Source organism: Cynocephalus volans, chromosome 8 (genome assembly GCF_027409185.1).
Source record: "Cynocephalus volans isolate mCynVol1 chromosome 8, mCynVol1.pri, whole genome shotgun sequence".
NCBI classification, from domain to species: Eukaryota; Metazoa; Chordata; class Mammalia; order Dermoptera; family Cynocephalidae; genus Cynocephalus; species Cynocephalus volans.
This window is the reverse complement of record NC_084467.1, coordinates 134,487,187-134,511,435: the sequence shown is the minus strand read 5'-3', so window position 1 is coordinate 134,511,435 and position 24,249 is coordinate 134,487,187. Positions and strand designations below refer to the sequence as shown.

Here is a 24,249-nt window from a genome sequence, read left to right as displayed (position 1 = left end):
GAAATTGCTAGAGTTGAGGGAAGCTACTGCAAGTAGCTCAGGATCCAGATGCTAAGAGCTTGGATGAGAGGTGTACGGGAGTGAGGGAATACGGGAACAGACATGTGACATGTTATGAATACTCCCTGGGACTTGGTAGCTCATTTGCTATGGGAGGGAGAGAAAATGTCAAGCATGAACGAGTAAGTGGTACCAGTGTCAGAAATAGGGAAAGTTTTCCACGTCCCTGCATCCACATGTCCGTCATACATGCACACGTCCCTGCATCCACATGTCCGTCATACACGCACACGTCCCTGCATCCACATGTCCGTCATACACGCACACGTCCCTGCATCCACATGTCCGTCGTACACGCACACGTCCCTGCATCCACATGTCCGTCGTACACCCACACGTCCCTGCATCCACATGTCCGTCATACACGCACACGTCCGTCATACACGCACACGTCCCTGCATCCACATGTCCGTCATACACGCACACGTCCCTGCATCCACATGTCCGTCATACACGCACACGTCCGTCATACACGCACACGTCCCTGCATCCACATGTCCGTCATACACGCACACGTCCCTGCATCCACATGTCCGTCATACACGCACACGTCCGTCATACACGCACACGTCCCTGCATCCACATGTCCGTCATACACGCACACGTCCCTGCATCCACATGTCCGTCATACACGCACACGTCCCTGCATCCACTCATCTGTCAAGTGGCAGGGGAAGGGAAATCAGTGAATTCCACGTAGTCTCTGTCCTTGAGGAACTCATATCCTTTTCTCTCACCCTCAGCTCTTCTGGAAAAGGCCCTGAGAGCCATCAAAGATACAGGACGGAGCAAGTGACAGAAGAGGAAAGAGGCCCCGGAGAGACAGGTAAATCAAAGCTGGGGTCAGAGGTCGGGACTCGAGACCACCGTCCAAGTTCGTTATTCTGTAGAGCAAAGTTGACACTGGTTTCTCTTAAACAAATTTACATTTCCATCTCAGCCAGCTTAGGTGGTGGGAATAACAAGCTGGCATTCAAATGCTGATTTTTAAAAAAAGGGATGGGAAAGGCATTTTATAATTAATCGGGTTATGATTATGGACACTCAATTGAGAAAAAGATAAAGTCGTTGTTCCTGAATATGAAGGACAGGACAAGGGTTTGGGCTTTAAAGTCACATGGGCTTTCTCTTTTGCTCCAGCCCATTTTTCTTTTCCCCCATTAATGGATTAATCTAGACTCTAGATTCCAGAGCCAGTGTGCTTTCTTTCAGGAGGGCCTGTGTCAGTATGGATTTGCCCTTCTGATCCTTGAGGGTTGATACTGATTGCTATGTATTTATTCACTGAATAAATGCTAATTTGGGGGCTGCTGTGTTGATCGACATGGACTTGATTTCTGTCCTCAGTCTCCGAGAAGGAAGTGAAGCCAGGCTCTGGAAAACAGTGCAAGGATATGGGGAAAAGCCTAGAGGTTGTCCATAGAGAGGATACAGGCAGATGCTACGGTCTAAATGTTTGTGTACCCTCAAAATTCATGTTGAAAACTAGCCTCCAAAGGGATGGTATTAGGAGGTGGAACCTTTGGGAGGTGTTTAAGCCGTGATGGCAGAACCCTCATGAATGGAATTAGTGCCCTTATGAAAGAGGTCCCTTGTTCCTTCCGCCATGTGAGGACACAGTAAGAAGGCACCATCCATGAACCAGGAAATGGGCTCTCACCAGATGCCAAATCTGTTGGCACCTTGATCTTGGGTGTGTGCGTGTGCGTGTGCGTGTGCGTGTATGTGACCAGTAAGGGGATCGCAACCCTTGGCTTGGTGTCGCCCACACTGAGCTCATCCAGTGAGTGCACCGGCCATCCCTATATAGGATCCGAACCTGCAGCCTTGGTGCTCCCGGCACCACTGCGCTCCCAGCGCCGCACTCTCTGGAGTGAGCCACAGGGCCGGCCCAGTCTGCACATCTTTGAGAAATAAATTTCTATTGTTCATAAGCTACTCCGTTTATGATATTCTTTTATAACAGCCCAAGCTGACTAAGACAGCAGAGGAGTAGTAACCAAGAGAGATACAGAAGGTAGAGGTAGGAAGAACGGGAGTCAAGGAAGCCAGGAAATCCAAGGGGGATTAGTCACCAGGGTCGAAGGCAGGGACTAAATCAGAAGAATGAAAGCTGCAGAAGGGTCAGAGCAGCTGGCGGTCAGGGGGTGGCTGGCTTCCTTTAGGGGAGCAGCTTCAAGAGAAAAGCAGGTGGAGGCCGGGTGTGCAGGGCTGGGCAGAGTGGGAAGGACGGGCACAGCAGGCCCTTTTGTACTCTCCTCAGGGAAGAGTGGCAGGGCAGCCTGCAGGGCAGTGTCTAGCCCACACTCGAGGGTACAAGAATTAGGTTTCTCTTGAAGAAAAGAGTATCAGAGGAGTATCGAATAATTTGTAGGCCTATTTTAAAACCAGCACAGCACAGAACTGAACAGTGCAGTGTTCCCAAGTGTTTGGAGGTTTGGAAGAGGGTCTGGGAAGTCCCCTGTGGTAGGAAGAATAATGTCCCCCCATGATGTCCATGTTCTAATTCCCTGAATCTGTGAACATATTATGTTAGATGGCAAAGGGAAATTAAGGCTGCTTATCACTTAATGTAAAATAAGATTATTATTCTGGATAATCCAGGCAGGCTCAAAGTAAGCACAAGTGTCCTTAAAAGAGGCAGAGGGAGGCACAGAAGAGTCAGTGTCAGAGTGACGCAGCAGGAGAAAAACTGGACCACTTGTTGCTGGCTTTGAGGATGGGAGGGGGCCATGAGCCAAGGAATGCAGGCAGCCTCTGGAGGCTGGAAAAGGCAGGGAAGCAGAGTCTCCCCCACAGCCTCCGCAATCAAGGAATGCAGACCTGCTGACACCCTGATTTCAGTCCCGCGAGACCCGATGTAGACCCCTTCCTTATTGTCTTAAGCCACTAAGTCGTGGTAATCTGTTACAGCAGCCATACAAACTAACGCAGGGCTGTACCCACCCTTCTTTCCCCATTCCTGATCCACTTCTGCTTTTCCTCACATTCTGTGATTATTGTACTCATGTATATGTGATTTATACTGTTATGCATATTTGCCATCTCTCCTTTAAAACTACAAGCTCCCTGAGGGCAAGACCCATGTTGTGTTTTGAGTTTTGTATTTTATTTTATTTACCTTTTTTCCTAACCTGTATTACCTCAGAATGGTTTTCATTTTTAAAATGTGTATCTGCGGCACCAAGTACATCACTAATTACTATGTCACCATTAAGAACTCGACTAATTATTTATTGGAAGGTTTAAGACTGGAAGCAGCCAACTTGGAAGGGATGAAACAAGAAAGAGCTGTTGTGAAATAAAATATGGAATCCCACTGATTCCTCCTCCATCAACCTGAAGCCAAGAATGACACCCGTGGGCAGGAGAGCTTATTGAATTACTGTTTTCTCTGTCTTTCTTGACTCTCATTTCAAGCTAGCAGTCAAGCTTCGTCTTCCCTCAGGGGATTTGGGGCAGGCACGGAGTGCACCAGTGGGAGGCTGGGGCGGGGGGTCACTGGCATATCCCCACCTTTGTAAAGACCTAAGGCAGATCCCCAGCACCCAAGAAGAGTACCACGTTCCTATCAGCAGCAGGGACCCGAGTCCTGCTTGGTGACAAGACCTCAGAGGGGAGCAGTGTGGGTCAGACCCAAGGCCTGGGGGTCCCCTACATCAACCAAGACACCCGGGCTCCATGCATCATGCAGGAGTTGAGAACGTGGAGGGAGTGGGTGGGCGAGGCAGCAGGGGACCCTCCTGGGACCACGCGGACCGGAGGCCAGTATCTTCAGAGGCCTCCCATGATTTGACCTGGGACCTTTGCAGAGCCAGATGGAACGGAGGAAGGCAACCGGGGGGAGGACCCGAGGATGACTAAGATAGAATTTCCTCCCAATCCACCAGGAAGCGGGGAGAGGGGTTGGAGTCTGAAATATGCTGATTTAGAACCAAAAAAGTGACATTCCACACACTCAAGTTTTGGACTGGTATTCAAAACGGTGACATCCCTCTTGGCTTTAAATGAAGATTTTTAATCTCTGGGTGGAGCCTGGAGTGTGGGTGGTAGTTAAGCGGGCAGTAAGCCCTAACTGTGCAGCTCAGGGGGTGGGGAGGGGATGAACCGGAGCTGCTGGTAAGTTCTGTGGCTGCGCTAGGTCGGAAGCACGTACTCCATCTCACTGGGGTTGAGGTACAGATAAATCACAAGGCAGCTCCAGAAGCCAAGGGTGAAAAAGGTGCCCAGACCTGGTGTGGAAGTTTCCTGCTAGATGAGGAGAAAGGCAGGAACCTGAGGCAGGGTCGGGTTGGCAGCTGATGGTGCACCCCCACCCTGCCAGGGGGGCCTCTAGACAGCAGCCCCTAGGCTGGGCCGCCCAAGTCCTCCTTCCTAGTGCCACATCCTCTACGACTAAGTGGTTGTGGCGGGGGCAGAGTCTGCTCACAATCCTTACTCCCTGCACAACCACAGGAGGGGCTGGATGCGGATGCAGCTGGAGCACACTCCCTTTGGGATAACAAGGCACCAGCCTGAGATCATGCATATCTCGTGTGGATCTACCTACCCCTGATTGCAGTTGTTCTTTAGGGCACACAACAAACATTTCTCCTGCAAAGGACAAAAACGGCACAAGAAAGATCATTTCTCCCTGGTCCAAGATGGCCAGCCTGCTGGGCACCTCATCAGACCTTGCTATAGGAAAGGAGAGAATCATACAGTGGAACTTAGGAGCGGGCACATCCAGGGTCAAGTCCTACATGGTCAAGGCTTAAGTAGCTCCACAGGCCTAGAGGGCCAGGGAGGTAAGGGAGGGCTCCAGACTGCAGAAGGGCCAGGGGCCAGCAGAGGGGTGGTACCAGTCCCATCACAGCAAGAGCTCTGGGGAAGGAGCCAGGGACCTGGCACCTGTGCTGGGTTAGGGCAGGGCTTCACTTACACAGCAGGTATTACATTGATGAAGGGAATCCAGTGGGTCCTTTTTTGGTTTTGGTGGTGCCAACGTCTTCTTGTGATGAGCTAATGGTACTCCATCAGCTCCGTCCACTTTCTTGGGCCTGAGCTGCAGGTCTGTGTCAGTCTTTCCCATCAGCCTGAGTTTCAGCTGCTCCTTTGATCCTCTTCTAAGGGGACTGGGGGGTCAGGGAGGGGCAGAGAGTTGGGGAGACATTTTCCAACATGACAAGGAGATAACTAGGACATGGGTGGCCATGGAAGGCCTTGACTCCAAACCACTGGGCAATAGCCAAGACAACTCCTTGAAGAGGCTGAATGTCCTCTGTACCCCAAAGACATTCAGCAAAGTGAAGGGAGGAGATTGTTTAGAGGTGAGGAGAGGTGGGTGCAGGTCACACTTACAGCTTGTTGTTCTGAATATTTATAAGAACGTCCATCTTCTCATCCATATCCTTCTGCATTTCCTTCAAGAGAGAATTCAAAACTAGAATCTTCATTTTGAAGGGTTTGGAAATGCTTTCCTCCCGCCTCTCTCTCCTAACCATTCTGCATCTTACTTCCTCAAAAATCCTCTCTAGACTTGGGTGAAGTGGCATTTGGGGCATTCATGACATGTTCTCCCTTCCCCCTCCACATTCCTTGAGGAGATTGAAACACAGGCAGAGTTGTTAGGGGATGTGTCCAAAGTCTTCAGGTGAGACAGAGGCCAGGAAGTGTTTACTTGATCTTAGACTTTGGATAAAACCAATATCTGCCGTGGTTCAACGCCTAGAAAATGATGGAGCCAAGAAGGCAAATATTGTGACCCCAAAGACACTTTTGCTCCAATGTGACCCCTGCCATGCACCCAGTCCTCTGTATCTAGTCCATCTTTTATCTAAGTCCTGGATGAAATGGCCAAGACAAAATAAAACTGAAAATAGCTAAGGTGGCACATCACATTTATTATTCACTAAGAATAGAAAGAATAACAAAATCTTCTTGGCAAAGTTCAGATCTAGAAAATTTGACCTGGGGAAACCGGATAGAAATAGTGGATGCGACAGAAATTGTAAGATGGCAGAATCTATCATTGACAATATGTGTTATGGACAAAAACAGGTTTGGATTGACCATCATAAAATATAAATGAAAATAATTTACTCCAATAAAAATAATTTTCATCAAAAATGAAAGATTGGTAACAATTTGATTGATCTCACATAGAAAATTGATCAAGGAATTATAATGTCTGGGTGGAGATGATTTCAGAAAATATCTTCTTGAAAAACGTTTTTAAATGTTAGTACAGATTTTGAATAAAACAATTATATTCATAAATAGAGTCAAATACTTGAAGTCAAAATGCCCCCTAGGTCCAAAATGCCAGAGTCAAAATGTCCCATATTTTTACAAGTCTCACTCATCATGTTCCAAACTGATCTCATCTTCCCTCCTAAATTGGCTCCATTTCCCAACTGTCCTTGTCACTGTCATCACTTTCTTCTCATCATCCAGATTAAGACTTTGGTGTCATTCTGAGGTTCCCAGAGGTGGGAAAGGGAGAGGGGGCGGGGGGAAGGGTGGAATAGGTAAAGTGTGACGAAAATCAATGACGTCGTATGATGATGAATATACTAACTGTCCTCATTTGAGCATCACATATCGCACACAGGTTACTGACATTCAGCTCTCTACCCCAGAGATATGTACAACCAACCATGTTACACCTAAAAACAACCCAACTGTGGTGTCATCATGGATGCTTGCCTCTCGAGACTTCCTCCTCCATATTCCATCAGTCACCAAGAACGGTTAGTTTTCCTCCAGTGCGCCTTTGGATTTACCCCTTTCCTTCTTTTCCTGCGCCTAGTCCAGCTCTCTCCCCTTGAGCCAGCGTGCAGCTGCCTGTGTGGTGTTCTGGCTGCCAGACAGTCCCCACCCCACCCCAGGCCACCGTGCACACAGCTGCGGGCTGAGCTCCCTGCAGTGCCGCTCCCAGTGTGTTCTGTGATTAAGAATCTCCAGAGGCCGCTCACTGCTTCCACAGCCAAGCCCCAGCTTGTCTGCCTGTCTTTCAAAAGCCTTCATGACCCGCTGCTTGTGTGCCCATTCAGCTGTATTTCTCACAGTTTCCCCAAATGATCCCCGCTTCATGACTGATCTCCCCAGTGACCGGGATACACGACACGTTCATCCTGCTTCCTGCTGGGCTCAAGTTGCTCCCCGGCCTGAAATAGTGTCCTTTGTGCCTGTCCATCCCCGGTCCTACCCGCTAACAAAACACTCACTGTCTGCATTCTAATGTAGAAATCACGCATGCCCTTTGTAGAAAATGTGGACAATACAGAGGAATATAAAAAATGTCATCTTCTCACCCAGACAGAAATAACTGCTATTAACCCTTTTGGTATACTTCTTTTCAGTCTTTTTTCCTACATATTTACTTACCTTTTTTTCCCCACCAAGTTGAAATCAGCCTGTCTATATGACTTGTATCTTGCTTTTTTAATCCTCATTACAGGCATTCTTTCTAAACATTGTCTTTAGTAGTTCCTAATTCTCATTATATAGATTTATCATAATGTACTTGGTGATTCCCCTACTGTTGAAAATTGTAGTTTCTAAATTTTTGTTATTTTAAATAACCCTGTGGTGAACATCTTTTTATAGATAACCATGCTGGCACATTTCTGATTATTCTTGTAGGTTAAACTCTGAGGAGTAAAATTGATAAATCAAGAAGTTTTGATATTATTTGATACCTATTGTCTAATAATGTTCTAGTTTTGTACAAATTTGCACTCTGATCAGCAGTATAAAAGCATTGCTATCTTGTTCTATAATTGTCCTAAATCAAAAATGTGCTTATTTGAATACAACAATGATCTATTTTGTATTTGCATCTGTATGTGATTGTTCATGAGGTGAAACATTTCCAATACATCTATTGCTTTTTGGTTATACTGTCTTCTGTGGATGAGACCTTGCTCATTATCTTATTTGGTTCTTGTTGATTTGTGTGAGCTTTATGTGTTATGAATAAAACCCTTTCGTCTATCCTTATCCTATTTGTGGAAAATTGTTTTCCCCAAACTGTTTGCTTTTTAATTCTGTATTTGGTGCTTTTCTGACATAATTCTTTAAAATTTTTATATAGTTAATATATATCAATATTTGCTTTGTGATTTCTTCCATTGTATTTATATTTAAAACATCCGGTCAAATATTTTCCTAAGTTTACAGCATTAAGTTTTCCCTCATACTCGTATAGTATGGTTCTTAATATTTTTGATATTATTACATAATCCTTTCCTTCTCATTGACATTAAAAAAATAACCTCTATTATATTTTAAATTTTTTAGAGCCTGTAGTTTAACCTCAAGTGTACATTGGAATCACTTGGGAAACTTTTTTAAACTACTGGCACCTGAACCTCATCCCAAGAGGTTCTGGTTTAATTGTTATGGGTGCAGCCTGGGTATGGGAGGGAGCAGGGAGAAGATGAAAAAGCTCCCCAGGTGATCCTAATGTGCAGCCAAGGTTAATAACTGCTGCTGAAGTGTTTAGGACCTGGTTTTCATCCAGGGATAAACACCGGAATCATAGAATTTTAAGCAATTCTGTCCCACCCTGGAGATTTTTATTCATTTCCTTTGGGCTAGGGCTTGAGTATATGGATTTTTAAAAGTCTTCACAAGTGATTCTCAGTACATCCCTGGCATTGAGGCTGTTAAAAGGTTACCTATTCTGTTTCATTCATCCACTTGTCCACCCTAATTTGATAATTGTGGCTTTATCATGCATTTTAATATCTGGTAAGTCTAGTGCTCCCTTATAACTCTTGAAAAATTTGTAGATATTTGCTTTTGCTATTTATGCTTCTACATCAGTGGTTCTCATACTCTCATTCTGGAAACTTGGCCAAAATACAAAGGCCCAAGCCCCATCTGAACATGAGTCTGGGCTCTGTATTTTTAATTAGTGTTCCAAGTGATTCTGTAATACACTGTGGTTTGTGAGCCATGGTTCTAGAATGTAGATTATCCTCCTAGTGATTTTTTGAGTTAAAAAAGAATCTTACTGGGCTTTTGATTAGATTTGCACTAAGCTTCCAATGCAGTCTCTAAGTCTCAACCTAAAACTCACTTTCTCTACATGGACTTCTCTGGTTACCCCAGCCCACATTCATCATTCACCTCTCTAAACCCCTAATTAACTGACAGCCAATTATTTAGCTTGCAATTGTGCCTTGCAATGGAATTGGGGTCTGTAACCAGATTATAATCACCTGGAGGGCAGGGTCTGGCCTCTCTTCCACAGTTTCTGATACGGTGCTGGCACATGGAAGGCACTCAGTAAATGCTTACCTTCATAATTTCCACGAATTCATGAAGTTTATCAAAATCCTTGTCCATTATATCCTTTATCTAATGAGGAAAAAAGGCATGGCTTGACAAACACAGAAAATATTGTTAAAGTCAGCTCTGGCATCTTTGGGAGTATTTTAAGCAAAGGGCAACAAGTGCTCCCTGGAATGAACGAATAATGGCCTATTAAAGCCCCTTTCTTCCCAAGGAGTCTATGAAAGGCCCGGGGTGCATGTACCGCCAATCACCACCAGCAGCAGCCTCGGCACGGCTTAGATCTGACTACTGCAAAGCTTACGTGTGCAGCTCAGACCACAGCTTCAATTACACCTTCTTGCTTGATTATTCCCTTTTTCCTGTTGTAGTTGGTGGTAGGTGATTGTATCATAGAAACGAGGAGAGAGTGCTTGTTCTTGGCTTGCTCAGGGGAGGTGAATAAGGAGGATGGAATTTGTCCCTGATGGCCCCCAAACTCAGCCCTCTCACTCAGCTTTGTCACTAAGGTTACATCACCCCAGCCTTATCAGTGAGACAGCTTAGGAAGTCCTTAATCACTCAGACATTGGGGCTGGGCATCAAACAAGTAAGAAATGAATATCCTAACCTGCCCAGTACTTAAGCACTCTAAGGGATTAGGGCTGAGTTTGATTGCTTTTTTCATGCGGTCCCTGATTTCCTTCACTATTCCAAGTTGCAAATTGCACTTTCCCTGAAGCTACATTTTCCTTCGACGTTACTTAAATCCTCATCCTGTTACCTGTTTTATCTCCTCCATTTTTTCCTTGAGCTCTTCCCTCACCTCCCTGAGTTCATTCTGAGGAAACAAAATGGGAAGAGAAGGAGTGAAGGAGTATCTTGGATGGAAGGGAAACTACGGCACGGCTGAGAGAGGACCAGAGAGACACGTCCGTTAGGGAGGAAAGAAAGGATGCTGTTGCGACAACGGAGCGGTGGGACCTGCAAACCCCGGGTGCCTCCTGGCAGGACGCGCTGCCAAGGGCACACCATTGCTTCCTGAGGGGCCTGCCAGGAAATGCACAGTCTGGATCTAATACGGCAAAGCAGTGGACAGACTCACTCTTAGGGATTGTCTGTAGACACAAAGTAAATGACCTGTAATCCTCAAAAAAGTCAATGTCCCGAATGACAGTTTGAAGAACTGCTCCAGATTAAAGGGGAGTAAAGAGACTGGGTGATCAGAGGCAGCGCGTGATCCTGGATCAGATCCCGCACCAGAAAAGTTTTTTGTTTGTTTGTTTGTTTGTTATGAAAGACATTAGTGGGACAATTGGTAAAACTGAAATAAGGGCTACTTATAAGATTAGTACTGTATCTATGTTAATTTCCTAATTTTGATAATTGCACTGTGGCTATGTAAGAGGATGTTCTTGTTTTTAGGAAATACACACTAAAGATTTGGGGGAAATTCTCAAATGGTTTATAATATAAATGTATGTATATTATATATGTTTGTATATATATAGAGAGAAAGGAAATAAAGCAACTATGATAAAATGCCAACGTTTGGGGAATCTGGGTGAAGGATACATTAGAATTCATTGTACTATATTTTGCAACTTTTCTATAAGTCTGAAATTATTTCAAAACAAAAGTTTAAAAAAAAATACCAGAGGGAATGAGGTCACAGGGCCGTAGGTGCCCAGGACCTGTTCACAGCTGGTCCAGTGACTCTTCACAGTGCTGATCCAGGCCCTGCCACCTGGGTTCACAGGCTTACCTTCAGCTCCTGTGTCATTCCTGCTTTGGCAAATGGCTCTCCTGGTTTCGCTCTTTTGTAATCATATGTCTGCTGATGGAAACAGAAACACAGAATGTTGGAAATTGCAGGTGCGGGGTGGGATCGCAGAGGCAGGAGAGGTCACCCTGTGTTTCTGTTCCTCCCTCAGGGCCAGGGCAGAGGTGGGAGTTGGTGGTCCCGCCTGTGCAGAGGTTCCACTCCTCTCCCGGGCCACTGGGCCTCTGCTCTGTCTGCCCCTTGCATGGCCAAGCTCCTTCCCACTGCGGGGCCTCTGTGCCTCCTGTGTCTTGGTCTTCTGTGCATGGCCTGTGTCTTGTCCTCTGGCTCTCAGCTCCAGTGAAGGCCTTTCCCAACCACCCAGTACTGTGAAGCAGCCACCCAGTCATGTCTCCCTATCATAATTAGGTAACACTACAGAATTTTTCCTTGTTTGTTTACATATCTGATTGGTTACTAGTATGAAGTTCTGTGACAGCTCAGAGGCTGTTCAGTGCCCCCACACCTGGGCTGGGTCTTGGCCACCAGTGACAGTGAATGACCCCTGAGTCCAAGACACCTCCTCACGGATCTCAGGCTTGGCTGCTGGCATCGCCTCCAAAAAGCTTCTTACTTTGGTTGGCTCTGGCTTCAATTCCAGGCAAACTGTCTTGTAGTTCTTGCTCTGCAGAGAGAGGAGGCTGGGGTTCGGGCTGTCAGGCATCAGGACTGGGGGAGGACAACCTCCAGCCCTTGCAGGAGGACTCTCCACCCTCACCAGCCTGCCTGTCCAGCTTCGCAGAGCTTAGGTTCACACAGCCCCTGTCCCTGACCCGATTCACGACACCTCAGATTTTGTCACGTGAGTCTCTTCTTATGACCTGGGTGGAGAAGGCACTTTAACAAAACTCTAAGCAGTGTGAGTATTGTCTCAAGAGCACGGGCTTTGGGGGTGGGCAGACTTGGGTTCTGATCTCAGCTGTCCTCATTACCCGCGGTGGCAACTTAGCAACGTTATTTAGTCTCTCCAAGCCTCCGTTTCTTCACCCGCAGGATGGAGGTGACTATCACATTTCTCTAATAAGGTTATTTCAAGCCCATGACCTGTGAGTTAGATGCGGGCCTGCTGCAGGTCTGACCTGGGCCTCGGAACTGCGAATGGTCATGGGGGCGAAGGGTAGCACTGTGCTCCTTGTCCCCAGAGAGCAATGGCAGAGGCCTCTTTCCCTCCCACCCCAAGGCCTGGGATTAATCCACACCCGTTCCAGGCCGAGAGGCTGCTTTATGCTCAGAACAGAGAAATCAGGCCTCGGAGGCCCCAGAGCACCCTTGCATCCTCCCCGCCCCCCACTCTGTAGGAGGCCCCACATTGTCCGGCAACGTTTCTCCTTTACCGGGTTTGTTTTCCTCAGTTCTGCCCTCTTGGCCGACATGATGGAGGAGGCTAGAGTGTTCTTCAACTTCCCAGCCTCCCCACGACGGCCGCCCCCAAGACCAGGCCAAGGAGAGGGCAGGTGACCACCTCTTTGTGTGCGGAACAGCTGAGGTCACAATGCCCAGGACCCCCATGCTGCCCCAGAGCGTCACCACAGCTTTGGGCCTGGGGTGCCTCAGCCACCGAGAGGAGGGGCTCAGGCCAGGTTCCAAAGCCTCCAGGTCTCCCTCTGACAATGGGCAGGGGGCTCTCCTGGAAAGCCCACACTGGGGAGGACCATGGCCTGCTGGTCGGAGCACAGGGCACCTCAGGGGAAGGAGCAGCTGCCTGTGCCACAGGACCAGGCCTGTGACTAGGAGGAACGTCTGCACGGCCGCCGGCTCCTCTGCTGTGCCCTCCTGACGCGCACAGACCTCCCTCAGGCCTGAAGCTGCCTTGGGCTGGGGTGTCCCAACGTCTCTCTGGCTTAACATGCATGTACCATCCCGACCCAGGTTCTGTGTACTGTGCCGGGGGAGGAGGGGCAGCAATCGCTGCAGGATGATCTCTGACGCCTCTGTCTTCAGGCCACCCTGTCCCCTGCCCACCCCAGTCTTTTCTCCTGGTTCTTCTATTGCTCTGGAAGAGAGTTGAGGCAAGAAGCAGGATCTGGACATTGGGGAAGGTGAGAAGCCTTGGTGGGGGGACAGGGGGCAGAAGACTAGGAACAGGCCGTTCTGAGGGTAGCCATAATATGTGCTTAAAGTGGAGAGTCAAAAGAACGCAGCATCCCGTGGGACCTGAAATGTCTCCAAGTCCAGGCTGCAGAGCCTCAGTTCTCTTCCCCTCTCATCACTGGGCAATCCCCTTCCTTCTCTCTCAACCACTAGTTGCCACAGAAAAGGCCGACTTGGACATTCTGAGAACAGACAGTGCAGGAGTACAGGAGCTGATGCCAACTGCATGTGAATCCGTGCCCACACCGGCTGTCACTTGTCACACTCACCCTCCTGGCTCATGAACCTGCTTGGGCCTGTCCTTCCCAGAGGCCAGAGCACTGAAACTTCCTCCAGGGCCACGTGCAGCGTTCTGATGCATTTCCTAGCTGGTGATTTCCCTGTCCAGCTGGGGACTGTGCTGACAGGAAGATCCATTTGATATGCACCGCCCTCCCAGAGTCCAGCATGGGGAAGTGAGGGGAGCATCTCACTGATGAGGGGAAGAGAGCATACCATCTTCAGAAGCCCAGGCAGGTGCTGGCACTGGGCAAGTCTGGTGTTCAGTGCGTAGCATGGCCCTGCCTGGCTGCTGTACTGGATTTAGAGAAGTACCTGGGTCTAGAGGGACCAGGGTACTGGGAGGCTCATAGGCCAGGAATGGGATCGAGAGGAACATGGCAGAGACCCAGGTCCAAGCACAGGGCTGTGTTCCTCCTCTAGGCTCCTTCAGCTCCCTAGACCTGCCTCTAGCCTCACACCACATGGTGCTAAAATGGTCTGTTGATGCCTCTGTTGGCCCACTGATGGTGCATTCCTAGCAGCAAGGACCATGTCTTAGTTGTCTTTGTGCCTAGCAGAGTGCATGACTCATAGTAAATGCTTAGCAACCACGCGCTGAAAGCACAGCGGGTCGATGTTGAATCACCTGCACATTGAATGGGAGCTCCTTTCTAAGAAGTAGCCTGGCCTGGCCTGGAGCCTGGGCCTGCCAGGGAGGTGCAGCCTGAGAACTAGGCAGCCCCAGATTCACGGGCTCCAGATGGGTTTGCAATTGTCATGGTTTTAGGAGGGGTGGGGACACAAGAAGAGGATCACTTGGGTTTCATCAGTAATTAGATATAAATTTAACATTGTGTTCAGGGCATTCTGTTAATAAGAGTGTTTGATTCAAGCCAAGTTGTCTTTCCCTGGAGAGTAGTTTCTACACAAGTTGCCATGCAGAGAACTGCTGTCCCTTACGCCCTTCCCTCAGCTCCAAGTCAGAGTCCAGGTCCCCAGAAGCTTCTTCCCAAAGTGTCAGTCTGTCACATGGCCCAGGAACCCTCAGAGCCACATGGTGGGAGGAGCAGGGGGAGGACTTGGCCACCTTTTCCAACGGCCTTTGCAGTTAGTGGTGCCTTTATGGTTGTGTCCAGCAGAAGGAACAAGAATAGAACGGATGAAAACTAACCCCAGGACTAACCCCCAGGACTAACCCCAGGACTAATCCTCCCACCTGTGACCCTCCACGGACACCACAGGAAGCAAAGTCCCCTTATAAGGCTAACCCAAAGAGGCTACTGTGTTTTACCATTTCAGTGATAAATGGCAATTTGAAGGTGTCAGAGGTGGAGGGGAGGCTATTGGGGACTAGGATAGCAACTGCAGAGAGCCTCCCAGCAGGGAAGCTAAAAGAGGCAGGAGTGAAATAATGGCCATTCTACATTTGGGTTCCATCCAAAGAGGGTAAAGGGGCACCAGCTAAGTACGGAGGCCACGGGGGCCGTATTTGGCAGGAGCAGGAGCCCCTCGGGTTGTTGTGGGCTCTTGCTTTATCTCGCATAGCAGGCTGCTCTGTAGCGGTTGGTTGTGGGAATAGTAATGTGTTCCCCTGGGTCCCGGGGGGCCTGGAAAGCATGTTCTTGTCACAGCGAACATACAGGAGAGAAGAGCCAGCAATCTTCATACAGTGCATTTGCTTTGGCTTTTCACTTATCATTAGCTGTACTGAAATAGCTGGAGATTTGCAATGATCTATTCGGAATATTACGTTTTGTTCCTGAAATAGAGGTACCAGAAGTTTATAAAATATGAACTGGATATAATTTTTCTAAAGAGACAGTATAATAGGATTATGATTCTAGCCAAGGTCTGATACACTATTTATAGAAACGATCATGAATTGCATAGTAGTTAATGTGTCAATAATAAAAAAAAAAACTGTACCCTGCACAGAGAAAAGCTTTCTAAGATGTCTATAAATCCGTCAAGTAGGACAATGCAGTAAACACTCACATGAAATCTCTAACAAATTTATGTACGAGGTTCCCTGGGGCTAGGAACCAGAGAGCCTCTCGGGCTGAGGGCAGCCACCCAGATACTGCAGCATGTCAGATGTGAACTGCCAGGAGTCTAAGAGCGAGTCATCTAGTTTACATTATGCTGAGCCATGTCAGCTTGAGGGTGACGGGAGACCACAGCCATGGGGATTCTGGGCACCTTCGTGAAACATTCTACCCTAATTAAAAGGTTTTGGAACACCGGTCCCCGCAGTGGTCAAATAGGCCCCTAAGCACACAACATCCTCTTCATTTTCTCTAATTCTTGACGTGGGTAGTGGCTGGGCCTGGGCTTCATTGTGGGCCAGACCCTGGAATATGTACCCCCAGGATCACAAAAGGCCAAAATCAGAGGCCTAAGGCCATTTTTAAATTCCACCCCCAGCCTCTCCACACAACTCTCTTCATGAAACTGAAAAAACCAGGATCCTTGCAAAGAAATGGAAATTCAAATGACATCAACGTGGAGAAGAGAGGCATGTGGCCATTTCTTTCTCTGTTGTGAATATCTCTTTTTTCCCCAGGTCCGATGGAACATCCGTGTGCTTTCTGCGCCTTGCCTTTGTGGGATGGTGCAAATGGGTGTCACGGTGAAGGGCGGTTTGGGAAGCAGAGCTGGCACTCTTCAGGTAAGAACAGCCTGTGCCTCACGAAGAACAAAGTTACACCTTGGCAATACCCAGCACTGCAAGGCTGCTCGACCCAGTGCCTCACGCAGCTGCGAAATCCTCTTAAAGAAGAAAAGAGTATAAGACTCATTTATTCAGGCTCACCAAATGGATTTCCCCAGCCCTTCCAGAACATATTGCTAACAACAATGATGTATTTGGGAACATGAATAGTAAATGCTGTGAGAAGGTACAAGACTGGAACAGTGAGTCTGTCGTCAAGTGTTTGTCAAAATAGTATTACCATATATGTGGCATTTTCCCTTTATAAAGCAATTTAACATTGAGACCTGGATGTCTTTTAGACCCACTTTTCTAATATCTAGGCCAGTGGGCTCATGTGCTGTGCTTGGCTTGAAAGCAGCTCATTTAACAACTACTCCCCTGGGCAAAGGAAATTCTGCTGCATGTCCATGTGGCCCTCGAGCCAAAGCAGGAGGAAGGAGATGCTGCCCTTTTTCACAGGGCTGGTAAATACTGAGATGGAGTCAGTCATTTTCACTGCAGGCCCCTGCTCGACCCTGTCGAGGGTCTTTGGAAACCTGTGCAGAAAAGACCCTCCTACCCTGTGGCCAGTGGATCTGGGAAGTAATCAAAGGAACCTTAAACTTCTAACCCCTGATTCACAAGTGGGGAAAGTGAGGCCTCGGAGACTCGCCACCACCCCCACCCCTCTGAACAGAGTGACAGACACATTCTCCTTCAGTTGTGATGGAGTAAGCAACACCCAGCAGGTGTGTTGCATATCCAGTCAGCCCTGTGTGTGCTCCACCTGGCCCAAGTGCACCTTCATCTGGCCTTTCCACTGTCCACAGCAGTTTGGACTGGACTTAAATCTAGACATCCTCTAAAATCACTGAACAAGAAGGTGTTCTCTATATGTGTGTCAAACTGATATTTCACCACATTGGAGTCTCTGCAGGTCACACATTCCTGTTCTCAGGGGTCTTGGGGGTTCCTGCCTCAGGAAATAATGGGATATTCATAAACATAACAACTCTCCTGTAGAGCAGGAATCTCAGATCCTTCTGCCCCTTCCTGTGCCTGTCGTGAGTCGGGTAATCAAAAGAAGATACTGGCAGCTTTATGCAAGGTAGACATAATTTGTTCTTCAGATATGAGCTTCACAGACATGCTTTATTCTCAGACACAAGCTCAGGCTCTTCTCCACTGACTCTCCATGCTCTGCCCTCCTTCCGTGCTCCACCGACCAGAGCAGTTACCTTTACACTCTTAGTACACAGTAGCGGCCACAAGCCAAGCATTACATAATTACAACCATCATGCTGAATCAGTAAATGGGCACACATGCGCAGTTACACTACCTTTATAACGTGTTTCTAGTGAATGTGCTGAATCTTGCCCATTTGTAGCAGATGTGAGGCGAGAGACCAAACTTTTTCTACTTTCCTTGCACCCTGGGTTTCGTACGTGTGCCCCCCTGGGATCTCAGCACTCAGAGAACTGGAGAAACGAAAGCCCCCAAAGCCCACATGCAGCATGCTTTTCAGGCCTGGCCTGGCTTGTTCAGACCCCATCGAGCAACTGTACCGGGTCCTCTTCCTGATGCTCTTCCAGGACGTGCCACTTTGTCCCCCCCCCCCCCCCCCGGCCCCCCGGCCCCCCGGCTGGCGCCGCGTTCCTCCCTCTGGCTCAGCTGTACGCACTGGTCCTTCTGGGAGTCGCGCGTCCTCCCCCGCTCAGTCGTCGCGCGTCCTCCCCTGGCACCCACCGGAGATGAGGGTATGTGTCCATGCCCTCACGATCCCCCATCCTTCCAACGGGGAAAATCCTGTTTTTCAGAGTCCCTTGAGCACCGTCACGGCCCCCTTCCGCGTTGGGGTCAAGGGCGCCAACCCCAGCGCTGAGCCCCAGCCCTTGCAGGGGAGCCCTGGGCCGCCGGCTCCCGCAGCCCGGCTAGTCACCTGGGACCTGGGACCGGCGTGCAGGTGGGAGGCGGGCTGCACGGCACGTTTCCTTGAGGAAGGGTGGGGCGGCTCAGGCGGAAAGAGGCACGGGGCTGGCCCGTTGCTAAGGCGGGCTTTTGGTACCCTGAAGAACAGCTTGGGGCCTGGATTCTCTGGCTCGGTGCTTGCCTGGTAGCCCGGCCCGTCTTCTTCCCTGTGGGTCCCCAGAGTCGAGGGCTCACCAACAGGGACATGGGAATCACTGTCATAAAACAGCTAGTGTCTTAACCAAGCATTTTGCATGTGTTTGTTTAACTCACGCACCTGCCCTAAGAGGTAGCACTGTTGCTATTCCCATGTTACGGGTGAGGACACTGTTTAACTCAGAAGTAAGTTAAATAATTCCTCTGAAGTCACACAGCTAGATTCTGAAGTCACACAGGAAGCTGTGGCTCCCTAGCCAACCCGTTTAACCTCCACCAGACCCCCTCAGCCGAGAGCACATACCCGCCCCCTTCCTTGCCTGGGGAGTGGAAGTGTGGGTTGTCCTGGCCACTGCAGCCCACGACAGCATTTCCCACGTGACATTTGTAAAACTGGGGTTAAAAATGATCCACAAACAGACATGAGGACTGCTTTTCTAGGCCATTCCTGCCTGCAGGAGGGTACTGTGCCCCGTGCAGAGGAGGGGACTCCCTCCCTTACCTCGCTGCTTCAGCAGACCTGAGCTGAGGCCTGGAATAGCAGCCCTGGGAAACACAGGCCTGTCGGTTGGGAGCCTGGGCTGTGATATCATACCTGAGTCTAAATCCCAGGTCCTCTCTATACTAGTTATGTGACCTTGGGCAAGTCTCTTAACCTCTCTAAACTGGTTTCCTCATCTGTAAAATGAGATTATAATAAAGTACCTATCTCATAGGGTTTTTAAATTTTATTTCTTAGAATTAAATAAGGGAAAGTCTGTAAAGTGCAAGACACATGGCTCTTGAGAACTGTAGCTGCCCCAAAGGCCCCTCGTTCATGGGGACAGTACACTCCAGTCCTTACACCCAATTCAGGATCTTCAGTAGAAATGCTAGTGAGTCCTCTTTTTTATTTATAGCCCCCCCCCCCAGAGCTCCGGACTAAGCTCAGGAATGTGTTGGGGGTAGGAGTGGGTGACTGGGGACATTTAGGGGACATAAGCACATCTGGAGGACCCCACATTGTTCTTGAAGCAAGCTTTTCCAGATATACTTGGTCATATGTGGTATGTACACAACTAACTCTCTCCTTCTGGAGCCCCCCACCGCATATTTAAAATGAAATAAAATATTGAAAGGAAATAAATAATAAATAATACCAAGCTATTGAACCTACTAAGAGGATAAAATAACTGTCAAAGAAAATTATATAAAGCAGAAGAAATCAAAAAGTTTACATGCATACACACACAGTTATGTGAAACAAAGAGAATTTAGTAATTTGAGAGGTTAGGTGATCAAAATTGTTGTCAGGTGCTCGCGCAGAGGAATCCAAGACCAACGTTGGTTTTATAGCTCTTTTAATACTTATCAGCTCTTTTTGATGTTACAGCTCTTCATTGCTTGCAAGCAAGGAGAGCACCAGCATTAGGCTCATGTCTTCCTGAACAAAGGAAAGAGGCAGTCTTTATAGCCAAAATTCCCGCCCTAACTTTCCACCCAAGTTCCCATTCAGGTCCTGTTATGTAAATGAGGGATGTAGCCCTGCTAATTCCTATTGGCTGATTATGGGACACAGTCCATTTGTCAGCTCTGCAGCCTAATTTGCATGGGTGCAGGAAGCAAGCTGGGTTGCAGAAGCTAACGCTCACGATTAAGACAGCCAAACATAAAATTTCTAAAACAGTTTCTCCAGTGGAAGAGGGCAGATTTAACAATCAGAAAATGCTCAGCATTCCCCACTACAAAATCAGAGATAATATACATATTAGGTTAATGGAAAGAAAAATAGTCAGATTAGGTAATATTATTAACTCAGGAAACATTTTTTTTTTTTTTTTTAACTCAGGAAACATTTAAAGGAATAGAGTAGAATTGTGTTTATGTTGAGACCAGTTATTAAAACAGCACCTGAACAGGGGGAAAAACATGAATGAAAAAGCAGTGCTAGTTTAGACTCCAAGGGCTCACCCTCCCTTCCAGGCACAGCAAAAAATGGTTCTTCAGGTTGAAGGAAGAGGGTCTGGTTGCCCCTTTCTGTGTGCTGGGCCTAGGGGGCGCCTAAGGGCACAAGATCTGGGTGGCTCCGACCAAGGGATCCAAGTATTCAAGGAAGACTTCTGGCACCTGCCCCAGCTGCCCCATTGCTTCCCTGTTGCATAGGGATTTAGAGGCTAGCTGTAGAAGAACTTTTCCTGCAAGAAGAAATGGCCCCATGAGGCCTAATTGACTTCAACAGGTCACGTTCACATTCACAAAATCAACAGCAGTAAACAGTCTATTCAGTTGTTCATTCAACGAGCACACACCAACTGCCCGTTTGCCTGGCACTGAAACCCACATTTAGAACAGAGGAGGGTTGAGATGGATTTGGGTTACAAGCTGGATAAATGGTTCATGACAGTGAGCAGGGATCAAGGGAAGGAACCTCTCACCCCAGAAGCCCACTTTTCAGAGTGGGGAATGTGGTCAGTGGTGGGCAGGTGCACTTAAGAGATGTCCCTTGATTAAATCGGACATTGCTTGTGCCTCTGCAGTATCGGCAAACTGAACAAGGTGCAGCACCAGCTTAGAGTCAAGTGGTCACTGTGAGTGACTCTCAGCTCACATGGCTGACTGAGCTTTCTAAGGACACATGCGATATCCCTGTATGAGGGGTCTTCAAAAAGGTCAAGGGAAGATCTTATTATCTTTTGATTTGATTTTTTCCATGAAATTTTTGAAGTACCCTTATGTTACACTCAGATCACAGTCTTGGTCTCCTGCTCAAAATGCATTGCTACAGAGGTGGGTAGAACAACTTTACTTTCTCTTAAGGGAACAGAACTAGCATTAATAGGGCATCTCCTATGGGTCTAGGACAGGGCTAAGTGCTTTATATATATGAAGCAGGATAAAATTTTTAGCTATTAATTTGTGCTTTTCAGAAAGGAACAGCTGTGTGGGTCCCAGACTCTCCAGACATCCTCAGTCACGGGGGTGGCTCAGCCATGGTGAAGCTGGCAGCCCCAAGATGACCCTAAAAACTGGGAAAATGGAAGTCTTAGTGGTGTGTAGTGCAGACAGGCCCAATGCGAGACCCGGGCTCTTTGATCTTTCTCTAAAGTGTGTGCGTGTATTGTGGGAACAGCCCTGAAAATAGATAAGGTTGAATTTCTCCCTTACACAACAGAGTGAGTGCTCAGAGTCAAAATTAAGTTGATTTTCATGTTGCCAAGGCAGTGGAGTAACTAGAACTCTCACACACTGCTGGTAGGAGTAGAAAACAATATAGCTTCTCTGCAAAAGAGCTGGCAGTCAATGGTAGCAGAATTTGCTGCTCCAAAATTTGCCACTTTAACCTAAGGATTATTTTGAGCTGAAGGCAGATGAGAAAAAGCAGATACAAGAAAAGCTCTCCACTCTCCACCCATTTGCCTAAAAGCAGGACATAAATTTGTAATGGTGTCCCCTCCCCTCTCTACCAGGAAGAACAGAAGTTAATCACTGGAGACAACTCTAGACCAGAGGAATCTACACAAGAAATTTTACTATGTAGACCTTACCTACCTTCTGTTTCCTGTATATTTGCCTTCCCACAATTTGCCACCCCTAGAAGCTCAAAGTCCCTTTCCTTCGTCTTGTCACTTCTCTAAAGTTCATTATCCTTTTAAGATGCTATGAAAGCCCTAGTTTTAACCACCCCTTTGAGTGATCCATCACCTAGTGCTCTGCTGAGTGCCCCATGTGGATGCATGGTGCACATTTTTTTTCTTGTTAGTCCATCTTTTAGCTAACTTATAGAGCCACAGCCAGAGAACCTAGGAGGGTAGAGGGAAAATGTTTTTTCCTCCCCTGTGCTGTTTCTTATAAAGATAAACATACACTAATCTTACCAAATGACCCAGCAATCCCACTCCTAGGCATTTACCCAAAAGAAAGAACATATGTCCATACAAAGACTTGTTCATGAATGTTCATAGCAACTTTACCCATAATGGCCCCAAAATGGAAAAAATACCAAACCTACCAGAAGGAGAATGACTAAGCAAATTGTAGTATTTACACAGAATACTCCTCAGCGATGACAAAGAGTGAACTACTGATACATGCAGCAACATGGGTGAATTTCACAGACATTATCCTGACTGAAATAACATTCAAATAAAATTCTAGAAAACTAATCTGTAGCAACAGAAAGCAGATCAGTGGTTGCCTGAGGCTGGGATGGGGGGAGGGACCGACTGCAAAGGGCAATTTTTGGGTGTTGATAATGTTCTATAGCCTAATTGTGGTGGCGGTTACACTGGTGTGTACATTTTTGCAAGACCGATCGAACTGTACACTTAAAATAGGTGCATTTTATTACGCATAAACTTTAAAACATTTAAGTTGATTTAGAGACATTAAAGAGATGCAATGTTTCTTGCACTATGGAGTTTGTGGACTGCATCATATTCACAACAAAGATTATTTTATCGAACCGTTATAATATTTTTAAATAGCTATTATTACCTTCACCATGCAGATAAGGAGTCAAGGCTCAGAGAAAATCACTCAAGTTGGTCCCAGGGCTCCTTCCACCGTGCAGCTCAGATGCTCACTGGGGCATTGCGGCCGCAACGCACATCTCTAACCAAGGCTCAGACAGCGTTAGCAGTTCACCTTGCGAAAGAACCCCTGCCTATTCTCGGGGCTGCTGGGTGACAGCAGGCCCAAGTAACACAGCAGGTGTGGGAAATGCAGCTTCCACTTCATGGATACAGATCCAGCTGGTCTGGAAGAAAAGGTGCAGATTGTAGGAAAGTGAAAGTTCTAAGTAAGAGTTTATTATAGCTGGTAGAAATGGCATTCCCACCTTGGGGAATGGGAAAAGATGCCACGGGGAGTCTCCCTGAACCATTTTGCTTCCTGTAGCTAATGCAAACCAAGTGTTTGTTCCTGGGTCACTTAGGAAGTCTTCTGTTCTCTCTCTCTTTGTTCCTTCGACTCAAGTTTGGATTTCCTGGCACAGCTACCAAGGAAACTCATGTCCTGGGGAGCCAGGGCTGTCCTCTCATCCTCATCCTTGGCCCTGTGTCTTGCCGGTGGCACCTCATTCATTTATTCATTCATTCATGTATTCAGGGTCTCTATGTACCAGACAAACTACTAGGTAGGAGCTAGGATCCAAAGAGAATAATTATAGCAAATACTACTAATAATAACCATAACGCCTACCATTTTCTGAGAGGTTTTGCAGTACTGTAATGGGGTGAGTGCTTTGAGACTTTGGCATAGTCCCTGCTCAAAGTCTGTAGGAATTTCAACCTGCAGGTGCCAAGTGTTGCTCTCAGGGAGATGCTGTGCCTGACCCTGGGGTGGCGCTGCCTCACCTCTCAGCGACCTCCCTACACCCTCCCTGCACTTCTGTGTGTCTCTCTGTTCCCAGTGGGAAGCCCGGGGCTTAGCTGGGCCCTTAATTCAAGATACTTGAACAAGAGGCCTGCGTGAATGGCCAAACAGAAAGGTCACTGGCAGGGGCGGTATTTTCCAGGCCAGGATTGTCAGGCTCTCTTCTGTCCCCAGAGAGCGGTCCTGGAAGGCCCTGGCACAAACGGGCTCTGCCACTGGGATGAAGTCATCTGAGGCCATCACTGCACTAGAGAATATTGTGGCAGGACATTATTGTTGAAGCATTAATAATTTTTTCCTTCTTTCCCTTTTGCACATGCAGTCAGAGAGGCTGCTTGCCCTTTCTTGAGGAATGGGTGTGAAGGGGCGGAAGGCAGAAATAAAGAGAGTCTTCCAGCCTTTGTTTCCAAAAACTCAGCCCTCAGGGGAACAGAGAGGGCTCTGGACATAAACAGGATGTTGGATGTTGGGAAAGGGAGAGAGCGCAAGTGAGTTTTTTTGGGTTCCCCAGAGAGAGTGCCCTCGTCTTATTTGGGGAGTCAGAGCCTGGATGGGGAACTCTGAGATAATAATAAAGGACTTGTT

General features: G+C 47.7%; 1 protein-coding gene across 1 annotated transcript; it reads right to left on the bottom strand.

The window, feature by feature from the left end:
• Window positions 1–3,487: 3,487 nt before the first annotated feature.
• Window positions 3,488–12,516, bottom strand: TEX35 (testis expressed 35). Its single transcript, XM_063105916.1, has 11 exons — window positions 12,478–12,516; window positions 11,718–11,768; window positions 11,087–11,155; window positions 10,106–10,162; window positions 9,349–9,408; window positions 5,401–5,462; window positions 4,982–5,174; window positions 4,610–4,653; window positions 4,252–4,311; window positions 3,800–3,864; window positions 3,488–3,588 (listed from the first exon to the last, which is right to left on the bottom strand). Exons 1-11 carry the CDS (start codon window positions 12,514–12,516, stop codon window positions 3,488–3,490), a joined length of 801 nt encoding a protein of 266 aa, XP_062961986.1.
• Between the last annotated feature and the right edge of the window lie 11,733 nt (window positions 12,517–24,249).